Genomic DNA, 23,472 nt, shown 5'->3' with positions numbered 1-23,472 from the left:
TACCTTTTCACTGCCTTCACTCAATCCCCTGTCCCTCCACCTGTGGTAACCACAAATCTAATTTCTTTTTCTATTTGTTTGCTTGCTTGTGTTTGAAGTATAATTGACCTACAATACTTTGTTAGTTCCTGGTACACAACATAGTTATTTGATATTTCTGTACATTACACAATGATCACCGCCGTCATCACCACTAATTCAAAGGAAGTTCCTTCCTTTTTAAGGCTGGATAATATCCTACTGTATGAATATGCCATATTTTGCTTATACCTTCATCCATTAATAGACATAAGTTGCTTTGATTTTTTGGCTATTGTGAATAATGCTGCTATGAACATGGGTGTGCAAATATCTCTTTATGACCCAGCTTTCAGTTTTTTGGTGGTGTATCCTCAGAAGAGGAAATGCTGAATCAGATGGTAATTGTACGTTAATTTTTTGAAGAACCAATATACTGTTGGGCAGCTGCACTATTTTATATTCCCCTGTGTGTGTTAGTCACTCAGTCATGTCCGACTCTGCCACCCCATGGACTGCAGCCGCCAGACTCCTCTGTCCACAGGATTCTTAAGCAAGAATACTGGAGTGGGTTGCCATTTCCTTCTCCAGGGGATCTTCCCAACCCAGGGATAGAGCCCATGTCTCCTGCATTGTAGGCAGATTCTTTACCATCTGAGCCACCAGGGCAGTGCACATTTTTCCAGTTGTCATTTCTCCATATTCTCACCAAATCTTGTTTTGGGGTTTGCTAAGTTTTTTTTTTTTTCCATTCTCATTGGTGTGAAGTGGTGTCTCATGGTGGTTTTGATTCAGTCCATCCTAAAGGAGATCTGTCCTGGGTGTTCATTGGAGGGACTGATGTTGAAGCTGAAACACCTGATACTTTGGCCACCTGATGCAGAGAACTGACTCATTGGAAAAGACTCTGATGCTGGGAAAGACTGAGGGCAGGAGGAGAAGGGGACGACAGAGGATGAGATGGTTGGATGGCATCACCGACTTGATGGACATGGGTTTGGGTGGACTCTGGGAGTTGGTGATGGACAGGGAGCCCTGGCATGCTGCAATTTATGGGGTCGCAAAGAGTCGGACACGACTGAGTGACTGAACTGAATTGAACGATGATGATGGTGAGCTTCTCATGTGCTTATTGGCCATTTATATATCTTCTTTAGAGAAATATCTATTCAAGTCCTTTGCCTGTTTTTGGATAGAGTTGTTTTTGTTGTTGTCGAGTGTTGGGCATTTTCTATATATTCTGGTATTAATCATTTGTCAGATATGTGATTTGTAAATATTTTCTTCCATTTTATTGGTTGCCTTTTATCTGTTGATTGTATTCTTTGATGCACAAAAGTGTCTAATTTTGATTAAGTCCAATTTGTTTATTTTCTTCGTTGCCTGTGCCTTTGGTGTTATATCCAAGAAATCATTACCAAATGTGATGGCAAGAAGCTCATGTCTTCTTCTAAAAATTTGATAGTTTTGGATCTTATGTTTGGATTTTTTGATCCACTTTTATTTAGTTTTTGTATATGGTGTTAAGAGTCCAGCTTCATTCTTGTGCCTGTGGATATGCAGGTTTCCCAGCACCAGCATATTTGTTGAAAAGACTATCCTTTCCCCGTTTAATGATCTTGGCACACTTGTCAAAAGTTATTTGACCATACATGCAAGGGTTTATTTCTGGGCTCTATTTCATGGGCCTGTATGTCTCCCATTATGCCAGTACCATACTTTTGATTATTGTAGCTTTCTAGTAAGTTTTGAAATTAAGAAGTGTGTGTCTTCCAACTTTTTTCTTCTTTTCAAGATTATTTTGGCTTTTAAGGATCCCTTGATATTCCCTATGAATTTTATGATGAATTTGTGAAAATATCCTGTTTCTCTTCATATTTTCACCCACTAATTTTAGCATCTATTACAGTTCTTGCTGGAAATAATTAATTGTGTGTACCAAATGGTGATTTTCTATTTTTCTCATTTTTTTTTCTATCATTATTTATTGAAATTCTACTGTAAGGAAGAGGTTTTCCCGTCTGCCCCACTTATTTATTTGGTTCTTTATTTAAATCACTATAAGCTCGTGGCTGTTGGTTTTCATCTATGAGCTCTGACCTATTTCTACCATTATTTTTTCTACCAAATCCAGTGTCCCGGTATCCCGGATTTGGCAACTAGAAGCCCCTTCAAGTTAATGTCTGTGTGTTTGCAGAATGTCTCCATTACTTTTTGAGCTTTTCCTTTCTGAGACCACAGGTTGTATTTTAGATAGGATTTTTTAATGTGTGGCTTTTATTTTGAATTATTATTATTAATTTTTGCTTTTCTTAGGTATGAAGATACATGGGCTGCACTCCACAGGAGGGCCAAGGAATGTGCAAGTGCTGGAGAGGTAAAGAATTGGCTCCTCTTATACTTACGGGGAGAATATACTTTGGCAGTCTTAAATGCTTATTTTTAAGAAATTAAATTTATAATTGTGTTAAAATGTTTGACAGGGTATCTTATAGTGAATTTTGTAGTTGGTTATGAAACACCCTAAATAAAGCACTTTTTGTAATTTCTCAGTCAAGTAATTTAGTTAGCTTAGAGAGTTTATAACTTTTATTCTAGAGTCACAAGTGACTCTTCGGTTCATCGAGGTATAATGCTTTGAATTTGAGGTCTGGTACCTTTGCATTTTATGTAAATTATGTCATTTCTTTCTACTAGCTATTTAAGAATTCCGTTGGCGGGGACAAAAAAACTTTGCTCAGTCTACTTAAAATCATTAATTTGCTTATTAGCAAATAAATATAAAAATCTCAGGAGTCAACCTCAATTTCTTAGAGAAACAACCTATTTTCTAGCACTATAGAGTGTGTAATGAATAAAAGTGACTTAAAATTATTTGGTATATATACTTAAAGCTTTTTTAGCCAAGATCAAATACTCTGCTACTGATGTCAGTCAAACTTTATTTCTTTCTAAAAACAAGTCTGTGATTCTGACTTTTAATTAATTTAAACTGACTTTACCATTTACCTGAATTAGTGAAGCTGTAATAGTTACATAAAACATGGTAATACACATGATAAAATTTAGACATTAGTGTTTCTCTTAGAAATGACAGAAAAAGAAGAATATAGGCTTCTGTCAGTAGGGCAGAATGAATACTGTGAAAAGTCCTGTAAGTGTAAAACCCCTAAATGCTGGATAGATTTTTTCTTTTTTAGTTTAAATGCAGTAAGCTTACAAAAATTAAGGGAAGTCCTAAAGGGCCAAAACAAGCAAACTAAAACAGCAGGGAATTGAAATGAGAGTGGTTGGAAAAAAACACGGAAGCAGGGTTCAAATAGTAAAACAAATGTCTTAGAGATTTATTGGGATAGGAGATTTTTGTCTATGGGGAACTGAGTCTGAGACTCCTGCATAAAGCTCTAGATACTCTCGGTGAAAGGATAATTTAGGACATTTTTAAAAAGAAAGGAAAGAAATCTTTAAAGCACACCTGGAACACCTAAAGGTCGACCATGTACTGGGCCCCAAAGCCGTTCTCAACAAGTTTCATGTAAATCAAGTCATACAGAATATTCTGTGATTCTGGTGCAAATGACCCTGAAAGTTGGTATAGGAAAAGAATTTTGAAAAATCCATATGTTTGCAAATTAAACATGTATATCATTTATGGTTCAATAATTACTACATACATACTGTGTAAGTTGTCAAAAACTACTTAAGGGAAATTTTATAGACAAAAAATAGACTGAAAGTCAATGAGCTAATCTAACTTAAGAATTAGAGAACAGAATAAATCATGAAGGAAGAATGAAAGAGATGATAAAGATGAGAGAAGTAAATGAAATAGAATGTAAAAATACAATAGACGCTAGACAAAGTCACAAGTTCTTAGAAGACTAATAAAATTATATTGATTAAGAAAAAAGGATGAATAGTTTTAAGGATTAAAGAATATAACTGTAGCTATAGCAGAGAGTGAAAAGATAAAGAGTTTGTGAACAACTCTAGGACACATTTGAAAACAGAGGCAAAATGGCAAAATACTAGAAATTTTTACTAAAGTTTTAGTTGCTCAGTTGTGTCCAACTCTGTGACCCCATGAACTATAGACTACCCTCCAGGCTCCTCTGTCCATGGAATTCTCCAGGCAAGAATACTAGAGTGGGTAGCCATTCCCTTCTTCAGGGGATCCTTCCAACCCAGGAATCGAACCCAGGTCTCCTGCCTTGCAGGCAGATTCTTTATTTTGTGACTCACGGGGGAAGCCCAGAAATTTTTACTAAAGCTAATTGTAAAAGCAGTACAAATCCTGAATAATCTTATAGCCACTAAATAAACAGTGTTAATAATTAATCTTTTCACTAGGAAAGCACCAGGCCCACCAAGTAATACAGGAGAGTTCTATGAGACTTCAGAGAATCCACCATCTCAATGTTAGACAGATTCCTGCAGCAAGTGAAACAAGAGGAGGCTGCCCTGGCCACTGCACGAGGCTAGAGTAACTGATCCTGAACCCCAGCAAGCAAAGTGTGAGAAAGTGAAATTGGAGTCCAGTCCCAGTCATGAATGCACATACAAAAACTATAAACAGAATAGACGTATGAGCTCTCACTTAACTTTAGCAGCCTGTTTCTGGAAATCAGATGTTCTGTGCCTACTTGACACACCTCTAAATTGGAAAAGTCATTATGTGTTACATATCAACCCCAAGCCCTCCACCAGCTTTCTTAAATATTTCTGTTTAAAACCAGCAGAACACCTATAGATGGTAGCAGTTTGTTGGGACATCAGGTGCTTCAGACACAGCCTTCCGCCTCCAAACTCGTGATGTGCTCTGTTGGCGCGCAGCGGCCTCGTGTGCAGCGCTGTGGCCCCTCAATGCCCGCAGCGTGCAGGGTCTGCCTCTCCTTCACGAGGGGCTCCTCGTAGTGTCTTGTGATTCTCATATTCTGACAGTGTTGTCTGCAATTTAATTTGAGAATCTTCTCACACATTGTTTTAAAATCTATATCAAGCTTAAATGTAAAGTTTTCCTATATAAATATGAGCCAGAACTTTGTGTTTGCTTTGTGAATGTTGGATGATAACAAACAGCATTCTGTCTGGGAAACAACCTGCTATATATGGCTGTGTTGACAAATTAAATCCAGCCTTGCATTAAAAAAAAAAAAACAAAAAAACAGGTTTATTCCAGGATTGAAAGGTTGGCTTGACATTAGAAAATCTTTTATATGCAGTTGACCATGTTAACAAATTAAGAGAAAAATATATGATCATCAGATGCAGAAAATACATTCAATAAAATTAATTCAGAGTAAAACATTTTAGCAAGTTTTTTAATAGATGGTAACTTTTGTCCTGCCGCTGCTGCTGCTAAGTCACTTCAGTCGTGTCCGACTCTGTGTGACCCCATAGACGGCAGCCCACCAGGCTCCGCCATCCCTGGGATTCTCCAGGCAAGAACACTGGAGTGGGTTGCCATTTCCTTCTCCAATGCGTGAAAGTGAAGTCGCTCAGTCGTGTCCAACTCTTAGTGACCCCATGGACTACGGCCTACCAGGCTCCTCTGTCCATGGGATTTTCCAGGCAAGAGTACTGGAGTGGGAACTTTTGTCCTAATAGCTACCAAAACCTGCAGTATTTGACTTGCAGTACTTTGATTTCATAGTCAATCATCTTACTAAATTGTCTTATTCTGATAATTTGCATCTGGGATGGGAGTTTTGTGAAGATGGAAGGGAAGAAACAAAAACCTACCAGTCTTTTCATTTCTTCATCTCTTTTTATAGTAGGTAGGACTTCTAATATAGTGTTGAATAAAAGCTGGAGATCTTGGTTCAGATTTTGGCTCCATCAGATTTAAATGTGAAAGGGAAAACTACATATTTTAGAAAATACTGGAAAAGCTAAGATCTCAGGGCAGAGAAAGGTTTCTTTAACAAGGCATAATAAACACCAATCATAAAGTAAAATATTGATAATTTTTATCAAATCTTCTGTTCATCAAGCAGTACCATGAAAAAGTTAAGCAGTTCACAAAACAGAGGACTAGTGTTCAAAAAATATGAAAAACCTCTGCACACTAATAAAAAAAAGAGAACAGTAAGCCATTAAAAAGTACACGAGAGGTATGACCCTGAACAAAAAGCATGAGTGGCCAGTAAATGTGAAAACATGTTTAAAATCAATTAGAAGGCAAGGAAATACAAATTAAAACCCCAGATTTACACTCATTAGATTATCAAGCATTTAAGAAGCCTTGAATTTTCTGTGCAGACAGTCATTACTCACTGATGACAGTTTTCCCTTCCCCGGCAGCATGATGGGGAACAGCTAGAACTAGGGGGTGTAAATCGATTGGCACAGTGACATTAGAAAAATGAGCTGGCGTGAAGTAAAAATTGAAATTCCACAAAGCTTTAGAAACCACAGTTCTACCCCTAGGGAGATTTCTGTAGCATTGTGTCCCCAGCTTTGCCCTGTGATGTTGTATGTCTCACACCTCCTTGGATAACATTGGTATGGTATCATCTGTTCATTATGTGTGACAAATAGATGACAGAACTTGAAGTCAGAGGTGGCTAGGCTGGGGGAGGTCTAGCTCAGTTGAGCCACTGGGCGGTGGGGAAGGAGGGTGCAGTAAGGAGCTCAATACCTGGGACACATTGGAACCTAATTTGTGAAAGTTGCCTCTGTGCACCAGATTTGTTCCAGAATGTTTATAGCAGGTTTTGTTGAAACTTGAGACAGTCCCAAAGTCTCCCTGTGGAGTAATTATTATTTATAGGATCAGGGACTTCCCTGGTGGTCCAGTGGCTGACCCCACGCTCCCAGGGCAGGGGGCCCGGGTTCCATCCCTGTTCATGGAAATGCTGCAAAAAGATCAAATGCTATGCAGCAGTGAAAATTAGTGAACCATTACACTTCCGTGTATCAATATGGATGAATCCCACAATGTTCAGTGAAGACTGTATCCTGTAGAGGAGCTTTAACAAAAGTTGTTCTTTTGATTGTAAGAAGCATTTCATAATAAAATATGTTGGAGAAAGAATTTCCTGGCAGTTCTGTTGCTGAATGTATTATATGGGGGGGAATATATAATATTTTCCTAGTTGTGTCCTCTTTTATTGTAAGACCCCCATCTTATCAAAAGTGCCACTGTTGTTTTCCAGAAACATAGTTCTCAGATTGAAAAATGAAAATTTATTTTAAATCTCTGATGTATTATTGAGACATATGGAAATTTTTAAAATGTGTATCTTTAATAAACTGTTTTCTTGTGTGTTTTGTCAGGCCATGCTCACGTGTCTTTAGTCAATGTCAGTCTGCCAGGGCAAATATACTTAAGGATAATTCAGTCTTCTTTGACAAGTTGTCTTATACTTAACTACTTTAAAGCTAAGTCTTATTTATAGTCTTAAAATTTAGAGCAATGTTGCTTTAGCAAAGTTCATTCAATGTAGCTTTGTTGTCTAGACTTTTTCTACAAGAATTTTTTTTTAACAAGTTCTTTGATTTGTTTTTCCCTCACTTAGTATGTAAATAAACACGTAAATTGATAGTGACTTAGGGGTTAGATTCTGAGGGTAACTTTCTAAAGTTAGACTTCCAGTGCATTATTTGCTTATGCTTTTGATTGTTGTGAAATACTTAATTGCCTTCAGATTGAACTCTCTTAAGACAACACTTTAACCACTTGGTGTGTAAGCTGGTTAAATCAGGCATGCTTCATTCTCTTTGGATTCCAGCTTGGATCTCTTCTGCTTGTGGTGGGGAGTGGACTGGACTGGGTGTGGGAATGCCTGGTTTCTGCAGTAATACGTTTTGACCTTGGGCGGATAAACGGAGTCTCTCTGTTTCTAGCTGACTCACATAAAATGGTATGACACCATTTACCCTGCTTAGCAAACAGAGTTGTTTGAAAATCGCATGAACTAAGTGAAAGTGAAAGTCGCTCAGTCGTGTCCAACTCTTTGCAACCGCATGGACTCACCCATGGAATTGTCCAGGCCAGAGTGCTGGAGTGGGTAGCCTTTCCCTTAGCCAGGGGATCTTCACAACCCAAGGATCGAACCCAGGTCTCCGCATTGCAGGCGGATTCTTTACCAACTGACCTATCAGGGAAACATTCCCCCCAAATGCTGAACTGTTCTTTACAAATATAAAAGTTTTTGTATTGTTTTATTACCCCAATATTACCCATTTTGAAAATCGTTTGGGTCCCAGCTTTTTCTTGGTTCTCCTAACTTCAATGTACACCAGAAGGACTTTCGGGATGATTTGTAACTTTGGGAACAAGCCCAAACTGTGGGTTTGTCTTGCTACTTAAACTTGATTTTCTGGTGTTAAATCTGGATTTATTCAGAATTGTTTACTTGGAGGAGAAAAATTGGCCTTCTGAAGATGGCTCCTTCTTTATTAAGTAAAGCTAAAGTACAGTTTCTCAGAACCTTTCTTTCACTACTTTTCACTTTTCTTCCTTTTGTGTCCCTGTATAAACAGTCCCGAGAAGATTGATTAAGAGCGTGGGCTTCAGTGTTGGATTCCTGGGATTGAATCTAGGTCCTGTGTGGCCCTTGAGAAAGTGACTTGTCTTCATTGCACCTCAGTTTCTTCTTCTGTGAAATGAATGTAGTAATACTGCTCTGTTTACAAGGTTGCTATGTGTTTAAAGTAAATTGCTTAACACAGGGCCTGGCACATAGAAAATGCTCAAAATGCTTTGCTCTTAATACATAATTGTTGATAATAATTTCAGAGAATCCATTCAACATCCATTCTTTTAAATTAAAGTAATATTTGAATGTATTTTGATAGATTCTTTTTATGTACACTTAAAGATATACAGAATATGATTTTGAATTTTGTGGGAGGCATGAACTATACTGTACTTAAGTTTTAATATTTATGTTTCATTTTACTTTTCAGTAATAATATTTGTATCTAAAAATTGTTTATTCTAGATCTTTCAAATTATTAACACAATTAACCACTGCAATTAAAATGTAAAAAACTTTTTAAAAGATATGCCGTGTACCAGGAAACATACCTTTTATTATCGTCAGCCCTGTGAAATTATTTTTTCTTTTATTAGTGTTTAAAAACTGAGGCTTAGAGAATTTGTGAGACCTACTCCAGACTAAAGCACAATTTGTTTTTCTTTTTTGTTCACCACAGTATCTTCAGTGCCTGAAACAGAGCCAGGCAAAGAGCAGGTGTTCAGTAGGAGCTCATTGGATGTTACAGATGAATCCTACAGGCAGGGGTTGTTATTTCAAGCCCTAATTTTCTTACTATTGCATCACAGAGAAGCTGTATTAGCCACATTAATCTGTTAGCAATGCTCAGTACTTTTTAAACTGCTCTCTGGGATCTTTATGAAGCTGGCTGCACAGGCATTTTTAAGCATGCAGAATTGATGATCATGCCCCTGGAGCAGCACTTGGTGTCGCCTCTCCAGCTCAGCTGAGGCTTGTGTGTGAGACAGTGTGTGTTACCCCTCCAACGTGGACTGACTGACAACGGCGAGAGGGGTGAGGTGGGGATAAAGTGAGGAAACAGGGCAGCTTTCTGATCTCTTTATTGTTTTTATTTCAATGTTGTGAATTCCTGGAATATTAAAATGTAGAAGCTAAAACAGTCTAGCGCCACATGCAAATAATTTTGTATCTTATTTTGATATTTTTATTCCTCTGAAAGGTCTTTCTTTAGTGAGATTCAGTAAAAATCAGTTGTATTTGTGTTTCAACTCTTGAAACATCATGGGTTGTGTAAATTGTCCTTTTTTTTATATAACTTAACTGTGAACTCTTATATTAAAACTTTATATTTTACAGATAAAGTTCAGATATACTTACTTTTGTTATATAATGAATTTTGCAGTCTTTATTGTACAAAATGCGGGAATCTTCCACACTTCTTACTCATCACTAGTGATGTTTTCAAAAGATGACCTCTCTATGCTCCTTCTAAATCTTATCGTAGGCCCTTTCCCCTCTCACCATGTTAGGACCAAAACAAAACTGGCTGGGAGAAACTGCTCAAGTCTTCTGGAAAAGAAGTCAGAATTATTTTAGGCTAGCCTAGCATCTCACATCCCTGCTATTAGGAACCTTTCACTTCTGAATTTGTTAGTATAAATCCTTTTCTCCTTTTTTTCTGAAATTGTTCAGTTGCCTCAGTGATTCCTTCGTATACAAGTACCATTTATCTTGCTTTATTCAGTGAATGTTCCTGTTTAAATGGAAACTGAATCATGGTATATTCTAAATGCATTAGGGAACTTTTCTTTCAAAAGAAGTCCTTTTGTAAGGCAAATAATTACCCATTCATTATGTCTGGGGTTTGTTTTTGTTTGTTTTCTTTTCAGTTGTTAGTGGCTGTTTTCTGTTTTATTTTTTCTAGATTTGAATTGTGCAAATACATGGTTTACTTAGAAACAGGGTGTAGTTAGAAGTGACTTCTAAGGTCATGGCTGAACTTTCTCTTTCCCGGGTTAAGATGCACTGATACAACCCGTAATTTGAGGTTTTTCTGCACTGGATATTAAGGTGGTTCTTTTCTAAGAAAGAAAACAACGCCAGTCTCCTCAGAGTATTGTGTTGTCTGTACCCCAGTAGAAGGGTTTTTAAAGATAACACGGGCAGGCTCTCATTACGCCGGTCTGACCTCTGTGTCTGCAGTCCCGTGGGCCTGACCCTCCCCTTCCGTTTGCAGCGGGTGGACAGCGAGGTGGTCATGCTCTCCGCGCACTGGGAGAAGAAGCAGGCGAGCCTCCGGGACCTGCAGCGGCAGCTTCAGCAGCTTCCAGGCCTCATCGCAGACTTAGAATCCCTGACGGCAAGTCTGAGTAAGTTCCCCGTTTGCCTCTAGACGCTGCTTCTAGGAAGGAAAATAATTTGGCGTGACTCCAAAGCTTTCTAAGAATACATTAATCTTATTGCTTAACAGGATTTGGAGGGAAATAGTTCTAATTAATTTCATATTCTGATTAATTGATGATTTGACAAAAAAGCGATGATTTAAAATGTGGAAATGATTTTTAAAATACACCACTACCTTCCTCTGCCTCCGTTCTGCTCAGAAAACATACTTTTCTTGATTCTTAAAGTGACTCAGGGCTGTCTTTCTGATTTTAGGTCTCTGTTTAAAAGTGTAAACGTGGGAAATGAAAGGGGTTATGGTGGCTTTGTTATGACTAAAGGCTGTACTCTGGAAGTTGTTGCTTTTAATACTGGGTTTGCTCAGAGCTTGATGTCTTGAAATATGCTCTTTTTTTTTCCTTAAACTGATAAAAGATTAAACAGATACAATTAAATGAGGGTACCTGTTTGGCTAACTTTATGCCTTGTGGAAGATTATATATTTATTTTTTGTTTTTATTGAGATGAATCATGCTGATATTTGTTTCTTGGGCTTATATTCAGAAAATTGACTTTTACCCTAGACAGTGCCACATCATAGTATAACATTCTGGCTTATTATTTTCTAACCAAGCTTAAGATCTTAGTGAAGTAAGAGGTAGGGGCTACCTACATAGGAGACGAATTTCTTGAGCTAATAACCTGAGTCTTAATAGGTAAGAAGGTGTAAAGCTACCCCATCATCTCTTCCGTTTTTCAATACTACATTTTTAAAAGCAAAACAGAGCTGGTTTACAAAGCAAGTAATTAGCAAAGCATAAAACTTGTGTGTGTGGATAAAATGAACCCCATTGGTGTGTGGAATGCCGCTGGTGATAATAATAGCTGACGTTTGTAGCGCCTACTATATGTCGGAGATGGTTAGGTGATTTACAGACATTATTTACAATCCTCACAAGATCCCTGCAGAAGTAGCTTTTGTTATCCCACTGTACAGCTTAGGCAAATTGGGCTTGGAGGGGTGGAGATTTGCTCAGGGTCACACACAGTAGGTGTGCATCCAGGATCCCAGCCACAGTGATGATGTACTCAGTGGAGGATGAGGCATTTGGAGTGGCACCTGTCAGCAGACCCCATGACCCGCGTTCTTGAAGCCCTGGAATCAGTGTTCTGTTATTTCTGAAAGCAGGGTTGGGGAAAAGAGACTCTGGGTTTAGGAGGAAGGCCCTCTGGCCTTATTTCCCTCTTGTAGGTGTAGGAATGATCCTTCTCAAGCCTTTGATAACTGACAGAAAAAGCCTCCATGACACTGGGGGAATATTCCTTTAGCCACTTTCTGTTCAGCATCTCTTCCTTTATTTCTTTGAGTCTTTGTTTTTCAATGGTTGTGTATTTCTTTGCAGAGACATCCACCTATGATACTATCCCGCTTTCCTTTCCAGCCGAGAGTAAATTCTGTTTATAAATGTTATTTGTTTGATGCCACTCTGCTGATTAAATGCATTTGGCCTCAGTTCTAATTATTCTCATAGTTAAATCTACTTAAGATAGAATATAGTGTATTTTCCTTCTCAATTAGGATTCTACTATCCTGAAGAAGTGATGTTTAGTGAAGTGATGCCATCTTCAGAAACTGCATTTTGACTTCTTAAATGAATGCAATGGGTTTCCCAAATGCTCACTTGAGTTCTGTCTTTACTAATCTGAGAACATCCACCACCAAAGGCAAATTAAAGCTAAATTAAAGCAAATTAAATTAAAGCTGAAGTATCAGTCTCGACAGTCACTTCCAAATAATTTAATTCTTATTTTTCATTGTGGTATAGTTGACCTGCAATATTATATTAGTTTCAGGTGTACAATGTTGTGTACACTTATGTACACTGTGTGTACATTGTGTTTTATAGCGATTGACCCCCGGTTCAATTCCTGGGTCGGGAAGATCCTCTGGAGAAGGGATAGGCTACCCACTCCAGTATTCTTGGGCTTCCCTGGTGGCTCAGCTGGTAAAGAATACTCCTGCAATACTGGAGACCTGGATTCATTCCCTGGGTTGGGAGGATCCCCTGGAGAAGGGAAAGGCTACCCACTCCAGCATTCTGGCCTAGAGAATTCCATGGACTGTCTATCCCATGGGGTTGCAAAGAGTCCGACACGACTGAGCAACTTTCCCTTTTTTCACCCTTTATATACATTATGAATTGATCACCACTTTATGTCTAGTAGCCATCTGCCACCATACACAGTTATTATAATATTATTGACATTCCTTTTACTGTAAATTGCGCCCTATGAGCTGCACTATATTGGACGTTTGTGCCTCCTAGTCTCCCTCACCTGCTTCATCCAGCTGCCCCACCGCCCTCCCCTCTGGTGACCACCACTTTGTTCTCTGTACCTGCGAGTCTTTTTCTGTTTTGTTCTTTAGATTTCATATACAAATGAAATCATATGGTCTTTGTCTTTCTCAGTTATTCCACATAACATATTATCCCCTAGGTCTATCCATGTTGTTGTGAACGGCATTATTTCATTTTGTGTGTGTCTGAGTAACATTCCATTGAATATATGTACCACATCTCCTTTACCCATTCCTCTGTTGAGGGACGTTTCGGTTTCCTTCCATGTTTTGGCTGTTGTAACTAAAATGCTGTAGGGACCATGGCGGGGGCACGTGTCTCTTTCCTCATGCGTGTTTTCATTTTCTTTGGATAAATACCAAGGAGTAGAGTAGCTGGATCATATGGTAGTTCTACTTTTGATTTTTCAAGGAACTTCCATATTGTTCTCCATAGTGGGGGCTATACCAAATTACATTCCCACCAACAGTGCCCGAGGGCTCCCCTTGCCAGCCCTTGTTGTCTTTTAGTAATAACCATTCTGACAGGTGTGAGGTGATACCATGGTTTTGATTTGCATTTTCCTGATGATTAGCCATGTCGAGCATCTCTTCAAGTATCTGGTTTTTCAGGTCCTTGGGAAAGTGTTTATTCAGGTCCTTTGCCTATTTTTTTAATCGGATTGTTTGTTTTGTTTGTTTGTTTTGTTTTTGAGTTGTGTGAGTTCTTTATTTATTTTGGGTATTAACTCCTTATCATATATATCATCTGCAGTATCTTTTCCCATTCAGGAGGTTGCCATTTCATTTTGTTGATGGTTTCCTTTGCTGTACAAGTATCTTTATACTTTGATCTAGACCCATTTGTTTATTTCTGCTGTTGCCGTTGCCTGAGGAAAACATTTGGAAGCCAAATTTGCTGGCTTGTATAAGTACATGTCTATATTATTAACGTATTTCATGAATTCATTTTAATGAGATTATGCACCATTCTTAGAAATTTGAATCATTTGGTTTTAATGCTTGCCCATAAACTGTGGATTTCTTTATTTTGGGGGTGAAGTGAAAGTTGCTCAGTCGTGTCTAACTCTTTGCGACCCCATGGACTATACAGTTCATGGAATTCTCCAGGCCAACATACGAGTGGGTAGCCTTTCCCTTCTCCAGGGAATCTTCCCAACCCAGGGATGGAATCCAGGTCTCCCGCGTTGCGGGCGGATTCTTTACCAGCTGAGCCACCAGGGAAGCCCAAGAATACTGGAGTGGGTAGCCTATCACTTCTCCAGCGATCTTCCTGACCCAGGATTCAAACTGGGGTCTCCTGCATTGCAGGCAGATTCTTTACCAACTGAATCACTAGGGAAGCCCTGATAGCTTCCCTTTTGGAGGGTAGTCTCAGAATGCTCTTTGTTATTACCTAATTACTTTGATATAGTATTACAAAGCTTAATCAAGCAATAATGAAAAATAAAAATTACTTAGAAGAAAATAGTAACTAATCTATATGTAGTCACAAGATTCTCTTCTCTGAACTTTTTACCCTTTCACTCCCAAATCTAATACCATATCCATTCAGTCCCTGTATTTCTTAGGCCACTTAACTCTTTTAGTCTTGCCTTGCTCTCTAGAGGGTCTGCCCTTATTAAAGAGTAAGGGATTAATATGATGTGAGCAATTTGGACCTTTGATGATGCTTTTAGCTGTGCTATCCTGTGGCTTAATAAATATGACTCCTGATTACATGCTCCCTCAGGAATTAAATAAGAACAGATAATCCACTCATGTTGTTTTTTTAATGGGATGTGATCCATCCAACTTACAAAGCCTGTGTAGTAGATAATCACTGGTGAGGCTTGTCATTTAAAAAAAAGAGATAATAAAGGTATGCCGGGAATTGGGAAAGACGGGCTGTGATCTGACTTTCAGATCTGGGTTTGGACCGCAGTTCCCCAGCTTCCTAACTGTGAGACTCTGTGCAGGTTTCCTGACTGCTCTAAGCTTTAGTTTCTTTGCTTTTAGGATTGAAGATGAGAGAACCTGCTTCACAAGGTAGCTGGAGGGCCCCTAGTGAGGGGAGGGTGCCTGGTACATGATAGGCGTCTGTGAGTCCTGTGCACCATTTGTGGGCTGAGGGGACACAGCAGTGGACAAGACCAGGCAGCTGCTGCCAGGATGCTCACTTTCTCCTGGGAGTCTCTCTGGCCTTTGCAGATTTACAAAACCATTGTCTTTGATGAGAGGATTTGGATGGATGTTACACAATTTAGCTTGTCCTACACTGGAAAAGGTCAGTTTTCATTCCAATCCCAAAGAAAGGCAATGCCAAAGAATGCTCAAACTACCGCACAATTGCACTCATCTCACTCACTAGTAAAGTAATGCTCAAAATTCTCCAAGCCAGGCTTCAGCAATACGTGAACCATGAACTTCCAGATATTCAAGCTGGTTTTAGAAAAGGCAGAGGAACCAGAGATGAAATTGCCAACATCCACTGGATCATCGAAAAAGCAAGAGAGTTCCAGAAAAACATCTATTTCTGCTTTACTGGCTATGCCAAAGCCTTTGACTGTGTGAATCACAATAAACTGTGGAAAATTCTGAAAGAGATGGGAATACCAGACCACCTGACCTGCCTCTTGAGAAACCTATATGCAAGTTAGGAAGCAACAGTTAGAACTGGACATGGAACAACAGACTTGTTCCAAATAGGAAAAGGAGTCCGTCAAGGTTGTATATTATCACCCTGCTTATTTAACTTCTATGCAGAGTACATCATGAGAAACGCTGGGCTAGAAGAAGCACAAGCTGGAATCAAGATTGCCGGGAGAAATCTCAATAACCTCAGATATGCAGATGACACCACCCTTATGGCAGAAAGTGAAGAGGAACTAAAGAGCCTCTTGATGAAAGTGAAGGTGGAGAGTGAAAAAGTTGGCTTAATGCTCAACATTCAGAAAATGAAGATCATGGCATCCGGTCCCATCACGTCATGGCAAATAGATGGGGAAACAGTGGAAACAGTGTCAGACTTTATTTTGGGGGGCTCCAAAATCACTGCAGATGGTGATTGTAGCCATGGAATTAAAAGATGCTTACTCCTTGGAAGGAAAGTTACGACCAACCTAGATAGCATATTCAAAAGCAGAGACATTACTTTGCCAACAAAGGTCCGTCTAGTCAAGGCTATGGTTTTTCCAGTGGTCATGTATGGATGTGAGAGTTGGACTGTGAAGAAAGCTGAGCACTGAAGAATTGATGCTTTTGAATTGTGGTGCTGGAGAAGACTCTTGATCGTCCCTTGGACTGCAAGGAGATCCAATCAGTCCATCCTAAAGGAAACCAGTCCTGGGTGTTCATTGGAAGGACTGATGTTGAGGCTGAAACTCTGATACTTTGGTCACCTCATGAGAAGAGTTGACTCATTGGAAAAGACCCTGATGCTGGGAGGGATTGGAGGCAGGAGGAGAAGGGGATGACGGAGGATGAGATGGCTGATGGCATCACCAACTCGATGGACTTGAGTCTGAGTGAACTCCGGGAGTTGGTGATGGACAGGGAGGCCTGGCGTGCATGCAATTCATGCAAAGAGTCAGACATGACTGAGCGACTGAACTGAACACAGTAGTTAAGAGTACAAAACCCTGGTGTGAAATGTGAGAACAGTGTAGTATTCTGTATATTGAAAAATAGTGTGTAAGGATAGAATGGAATACTGTCCTCCAGATTCTGTACACTTTCTTGGTTTAACACTAAGTCATGTCCGACTTTTGTGACCCCATGGACTGTAGCCCGCCAGTCTCCTCTGTTCATGGAATTTCCCAGGCAAGAATACTGGAGTGGGTTGCCATTTCCTTCTCCAGGGGATCTTCCTGACCCAGGGATCAAACCTGGGTCTCCTGTATTGCAGATGCTCTCTTATGTTGCAGGTGGATTCTTTACCGACTGACCCACCAACACTTTCTTGTTGTTCAGCTGCACGATGTACTCTGCATGTAAGTTAAACAAGCAGGGTCACAATAGACAGCCTTGACGTACTTCTTTCCCAGTTTTGAACCAGTCCATTGTTCCACATTGGGTTCTAACAGTTGTTTCTTGACCTGAATACAGGTTTCTCGGGAGGCAGGTAAGGTGGTCTGGTATTCCCATCTCTAAGAATTTTCCAGTTTGTTGTGATCCACACAGTCAAGGGTTTAGCGTAGTCAATGAAGTAGAGATAGATGTGTTTCAATTTACTTTTTCTGTGATCCAACGGATGTTGGCAATTTGATCTCTGGTTCCTCTGCCTTTTTAAAAACCCAGCTTGTACATCTGGAAGTTTTTGGTTCATGTACTGTTGAAGCCTAGATTGAAGGATTTTGAGCACTACTTTGCTAGTGTGTGAGATGAGTGCAATGTACGGTAGTTTGAACATTCTTTGGCATTGCGCTTCTTTGGGATTAGAGTGAAAACTGACCTGTTGTAGCCCTCGGGCCACTGCTGAGTTTTGCAAATTTGCTGGGATCTTGAGTGCAGCACTTTTACAGAATCATCTTTTAGGATATGACATAGTTCAGCTGGAATTTCGTCACATGCACTAGCTTTGTTCGTAGTAATGCTTCCTAATGCCTACTTAACTTCACACTCCAGGATGACTGGCTCTAGGTGAGTGACCACACCATTGTGGTTATGCAGGTCACACCACACCATTGTGGTTATCCAGGTCACTAATGGGGCTGACTGTGACTCAGATCATGAGCTCCTATTGCAAAATTCAGACTTAAAGTGAAGAAAGTATGGCCTAGTGGTTTTCCCTACAGCACTTGTTCTGTGCATTTTACTGTGAAACTGGTTAAGATGTTTGAAACATGTTTATTGAATTCTCCTGAACGTCCACTAGAGGGTGGTCTAATCCTATTCCTATTTTTAAAGTCTAAAATGTCAAGAGTTTTCTGAATTCTCTGTTGCTTAGTTTATTTTGTATGACCTACTTAAAAAGACACCTTCATCTAGAACAGAAGATTCTGTTAATTCTCAGATAACACAGTTCTGTAAGAGAATGACAGCCTTGTACTGAGCTTGCTTGCCTCTTTCTTTCAATCTGACCTGACCAGATACATTGCCGTTCTGCTTTCTCTGTACAGAATTTGAGAGTGCATCTCGCTAGGAGACCGTCACAGTTTTTACGGTTTCATGAAGCAGATTATCTTATGGTCCAGGTTATGTTCTGAGATTAGACCCTTCAAGGGACATGTTAGCTCTCTTTCGACGGTTTAGTATATACTGCACAGATCTCATTTGTTCCATGATGGATTTTTAATACACTCTTCAAAGTTCCTTGTTACCACACCATCATTACCTTATCACGCGAAGAGTGACAAAAGCATTGAAGACTCTTGTGGTCTTTTAGTACCTGGCCTCCTGTGACCTATGGGTTTGCAAAGATTTCTTTGTTCCCTGAGGCGAATTATTTTTGCTAGAAAATACTCATTAAATGTGAAGTTATGAATTTTAATGTGCTGCTCCACTCTTCATGTGTCAGTGGTCATACTGCACATAGTATGTATCTGAAAATGGCACAAAGGAAAATTCCAGACAGCGCGGCTCTTCCTTGGGGCGGTCTCCACATGAGGGTTTGTGACGCGCTCTCCTGCACAGCTGTCAGGGTCTACCAGAGGGCCCTTCCCAATAAAACTCCACCCATCCTCCCCACTGACCACTAACTGAGACATGTACTGTTGTTATAGTGAGCAAAATGGTGAGGCTGGAACTTCTTGTGAAGGTACTTTTGTGTCTGTGGAGGCCTGCTAGTGTTTTATGCATGTGCATTCTAAGTCTGGTTACCAGATTTACTCAAATCTGCGACTGTTTCCTAGCAGAAGATGAGCAGGGTGTGACGGGGAGATTAAATCTCTGCCTGTTTAAATTCAATATAAAATATTCAGAGTACATACCATATATATGCTTATTATTTAAAGAGCATTTGGTAAAGTTTTTCATATAAAAAGGGAAGAAAATTCATGTTCATTGGTACAGTTCTTATATATTTTATTACTGACCTCAAGCCTGATAAGAGTTAAAATGGAAAAGTTCCATGGCTGCTGCTGCTTCAACTCACTGGGCCTAACTTGATATACTGATAACAGTGTTTTCAAAGTTCTCTGCCCATGTTTAATTTGCTCATTGACAAAATTTAGCATAACCTCCTAATATGTAAATTAGATGAATATGAATCATAGATTTGCTTTCTTGGTTATTATTTTTTGTTTTAGAGTGATAGAATCATTGTATCTCCAGAAATCCTTCTTAACTGAATTCAGCAGACCAGATGTTTTGTTGTTGTTCAGGCACTAATTTGTGTCCAACTCTTTGTGACCCCATGGACTGCAGCACGTCAGGCTTCCCTGTTCTTCACCGTCTCCTGAGTTTGCTCAAACTCATGTCCACTGAGTCGATGATGCCATCCAACCATCTCATCCTCTGTCGCCCCCTTCTGCTGCCCTCAATTTTCCCAGCATCAGAGTCTTTTCCAGTGAGTCAGCTCTTTGCATCAGGTGACCAAAGTATGGAGCTTCAGCTTCAGCATCAGTCCTTCCAGTGAATATTCAGGACTGATTTCCTTTAAGATCGACTGGTTTGATCTCCTTGCAGTCCAAGGGACTCTCAAGAGTCTTCTCCAACATCACAGTTCAAAAGCATCAATTCTTCAGTGCTCAGCTTTCCTTATAGTCCAACTCTCATCCATACATGACCACTGGAAAAACCATAGCTTTGGCTAGACGGACCTTTGTTGGTAAAGTAATATCTCTGCTTTTTAATATACTGTCTAGGTTTGTTCTAGCTTTTCTTCTAAGGAGCAAGCATCTTTTAATTTTGTGGCTGCAGTCACCATCTGCAGTGACTTTGGAGCCTAAGAAAATGAAATCTGTTACTGCTTCTACTTTGTCCCCTTCTATTTCCCGTGAAGTGATGGGACTGGATGTTGCAAAGATATCTTGTTGCAAAAAAGTCTTTACCCTTAAGGTATTTACAGAATGCTGAGAAAGATAAGAGTACAAAATAGTGGCATAATGTCAGAGTAGGAGTCCTGGGCAGGGTTCATGGGCCAATGGAAGCACAGATGAGGGAGAGAGCTCTGACCTGAACCTGCCAGGGAGATGTGGGGTTGGGGAGGGGGGAAGCAAAGACCCCTCAGGACAGGCAGGCACACACGGGACCCTCCTCGGAGTGATGAGCGGTCGTGAAGGAGGGTGGTGGTGAGGCTGGAAAAGTAGTCTCTGAGCAGGGAGTGAGAGGTCCCTGAATGCTCGGGTAGGGAGTTAAACTGTAAGTCCTCAGGAGCCTTTGAAACTTCTAAAGGGGAGAACTGGGAGTTGGGCAGGAGCCATAACGTGACCCTGGACTCGCCCGAGCACTTTAAGTCTCAGGTTGCCGTCCAGCACCAGGACACACTGCTGGCCTATAGGTCAAAGCCTCTCTGTTACCCAGCCCCCTGTATGCTGAGGATAACATGCGTGATGCTAAAGGGACCAAGTAGCTTAGAGCTAAATGGATTCCGTATTAAATGTAATTATTCTAGTTCTTATCACTAATCAAAGTGAAATAGCCTTTAAATAATCCTGTTAGCTATGATCGTCTTGTAAGACCCTGTCAAACTAGTTCTAACAGTGTGAGCTGAACACTCACTCCTTCTTCAGGGCCAGTAGCACGAGCTTCCAGGCTGGACTCGTTTTTCCATTTAATATAATAACAAAAAATAATCTGTACAGCAACTGATACATTAACACCATTTTTCCTGTTTTCCTTTCCATATATATATTCCTCAGGTATTATTGATGACATTTCTGAAAATCTTAGATGTAATTTTTCATTGATTAAAACTTAGATTTTTGCTGTTTCAGGCTAGGCTTTCCATAGTCACAGGTAATAGCTGTTGTATGCGACCCCTGAAGACAGATTCAAAACTGTTATGAACTGCATTATCAGTCTTCCAGACTTACACTGATCTACAGTGATATATCAATTATGATAAAAGTCATTACCTAAAATGTTCTTGAAGAGGAGTGCTAAACTACTTGCCACATTTTAACTTTTTAGTAAAATTTAATTTTTCCTCCTAAATCCATGTCTTTTTAAGCCCTAGACCCTACCAAGTACAAAAGCACAGATATTTAGTAGAGTTAAAATTTAGGATATTAAAAAATGTGGGGAGTTCCCTGGTAGTCCAGTGATTAAGACTCTGCCTTCCAACACAGGGGGTGCGGGTTTGATCTTTGTTTGGGGAACCGGGTGGAGGGAACTTCACTTTCTCCAAAGTTTAAGGGCTTCCTTTGTAGCTCAGCTGGTAAGGAATCCACCTGCAATGCAGGAGACCTGGGTTCGACCCTGGGTTGGGAAGATCCCCTGGAGAAGGGAAAGGCTCCCCACTCCAGTATCCTGGCCTGGAGAATTCCATGGACTGTATAGTCCATGGGATCGCAGAGTTGGACACAAGTGAGTGACTCTTACTGGGGAACTAAGGTCCCATGTGGCTAAAAAAATTTTTTTTATGTGTATGTTTCTGGATTTAATATCTGTGGGTCAAACAAATTCATTTAAAACAGGCAAAATTTGCATCTTAGTAAACCTAAAACTGCAATCCCATGAACCGTAGCCCACCAGGCTCCTCTGCCCATGGAATTTGAAACTTGCTCCTTAATGTTGGTGCTACAGAAACTAACTTAGAAAGTCACATGGCAATCTAGCGGCTAAGGGAGGGAATTAGACCCAGCACCCTTGAATCTTAGCTATTTGAGTGAAACTGAGGCTGCAAAGCAGTGCAGCCAGCTTGCTCCCCTGCCCCGACCCCCGTGACACACGTTCTTGCCGAGCCTCACGCTCACCCGTCTATGGCAGATGCCTCTCCTCTGGTTTTCACAGGCCCTCACCCCTGTCAGGCTGTGTTGTCTCTGAAACACACCTCCCTCCACTCTGAGCTCTCTGAGCACGCGGTTTCTCTTTTTCATCCTTGTGTTCCAGCGTCTGGGACGTGTGGCGAGTGCCTGGTAGACGGCCATGATGCTGTCTGAGGTCTAAAACCTTTGACCCCTAAAACTTTTCTGTTGTCTAAGAAAACAACCGGTCCTCACCCCTACAGCTGTGAAATCTTGGTTTACTTAGGCACCTATCAACTGGAAATCATTGTGTGAAAGAGAGACTCAGTTTTGATCCCTGACTGCTCATCACTAGCTAGGTGACCTTGGGCAGGGCACTGAAGTAATCTCTGCAGGCTTTGACTTCACTGTTTTAAATGAAGGATTTGACAGAGGATCTCCATCTGTCGAGTTCTGTGGCCTAGAGGCAATGTGGAGTGGTTGAAAGACCAGTGGACAGTGAGCGATGCTTCCTGAGTGTTCAGTGCCTTGGAGATTTATGTATATCATGTTCAAGGCAAAACAATGCTAAAGTAACTTGAAATCTCAAATATTAAATTATGTTTGGTGTAATTTGTGTTAATTATATTTTGATATATTCTTATTATTTGGAAATTGATTATTCATGTGTGGTATATGCGATCATTAGGATATCAACATCAGATTAATCAAGACACTCTGTTTCCCTATCCTGGTTAATGAAGTGTAAAGTATTTTGGGAAGTTGTGTTTTAAAAATGTTCGAGATATAAAAATATACTCAAGATAATTCGAAATATATTTTAATGTTGGTACATTTTGCTTCAAGAAAGTTTAATAAAAATTTTAAATAAATGCAAAATAATCTCAACAGTTCAAACTTTTAACTTCTAGACACTTTTTCTTTTCTCCACGATCAAGGATTCTGCTTTTTGACATTCATTTCTTCTTTTGACCTTGTATACTTTCAGCTCATTTAGAGGCTAGTTTTGAGGAGGTAGAAAACCACCTGCTGAATCTGGAGGATTTATGTGGACAGTGTGAATTAGAGAGACACAAACATATGCAGTCCCAGCAACTGGAAAATTACAAGAAAAATAAGAGGTGAGTTTGGGAAATTGGCCCCGATATTCATGTGCAATCTCAAAGTTTCCCACAGAACCTTACACACTACTCTTTATAAGTTTGGGGTGATAAACGACAGGGGTTTCAGGTAAAGCTCTTTAATAAGCTTTCCAAATATGTTTTGCTTGGTTTTGTTTTGTTGGTATCACTGTTGGTTGCCGTTTTATGGAGATGAGTTCTGAAAAGCTGAGTATGGGATAAACGGTGGAGGGAGCAATGCAACAGACAGAACATCCGAGAAAGGAGAACCCCTGACCTCGTGTCCTCCAAGCGGCAGA

General features: G+C 40.0%; 1 protein-coding gene across 5 annotated transcripts in view; it reads left to right on the top strand.

Moving 5' to 3' along the window:
• Nucleotides 1–23,472, top strand: part of DTNBP1 (dystrobrevin binding protein 1) — a 111,339-nt gene that overhangs the window by 26,320 nt on the left and 61,547 nt on the right. For 4 of the 5 annotated variants that reach the window (XM_006057794.4, XM_044927371.2, XM_006057795.4 and 1 more), the window contains exons 4-6: nucleotides 2,335–2,395; nucleotides 10,720–10,852; nucleotides 23,041–23,173. In XM_006057794.4, the coding sequence (XP_006057856.1) occupies nucleotides 2,335–2,395; nucleotides 10,720–10,852; nucleotides 23,041–23,173 (327 nt within the window). The remainder of the gene's footprint in view (nucleotides 1–2,334; nucleotides 2,396–10,719; nucleotides 10,853–23,040; nucleotides 23,174–23,472) is intronic. The other variant, XM_044927376.2, reaches the window with a different exon arrangement.

Source organism: Bubalus bubalis, chromosome 2, assembly GCF_019923935.1.
Source record: "Bubalus bubalis isolate 160015118507 breed Murrah chromosome 2, NDDB_SH_1, whole genome shotgun sequence".
NCBI classification, from domain to species: domain Eukaryota; kingdom Metazoa; phylum Chordata; class Mammalia; order Artiodactyla; family Bovidae; genus Bubalus; species Bubalus bubalis.
Note: the sequence above shows the minus strand (reverse complement) of the source record. Positions and strands in the feature narration are given on the sequence as shown.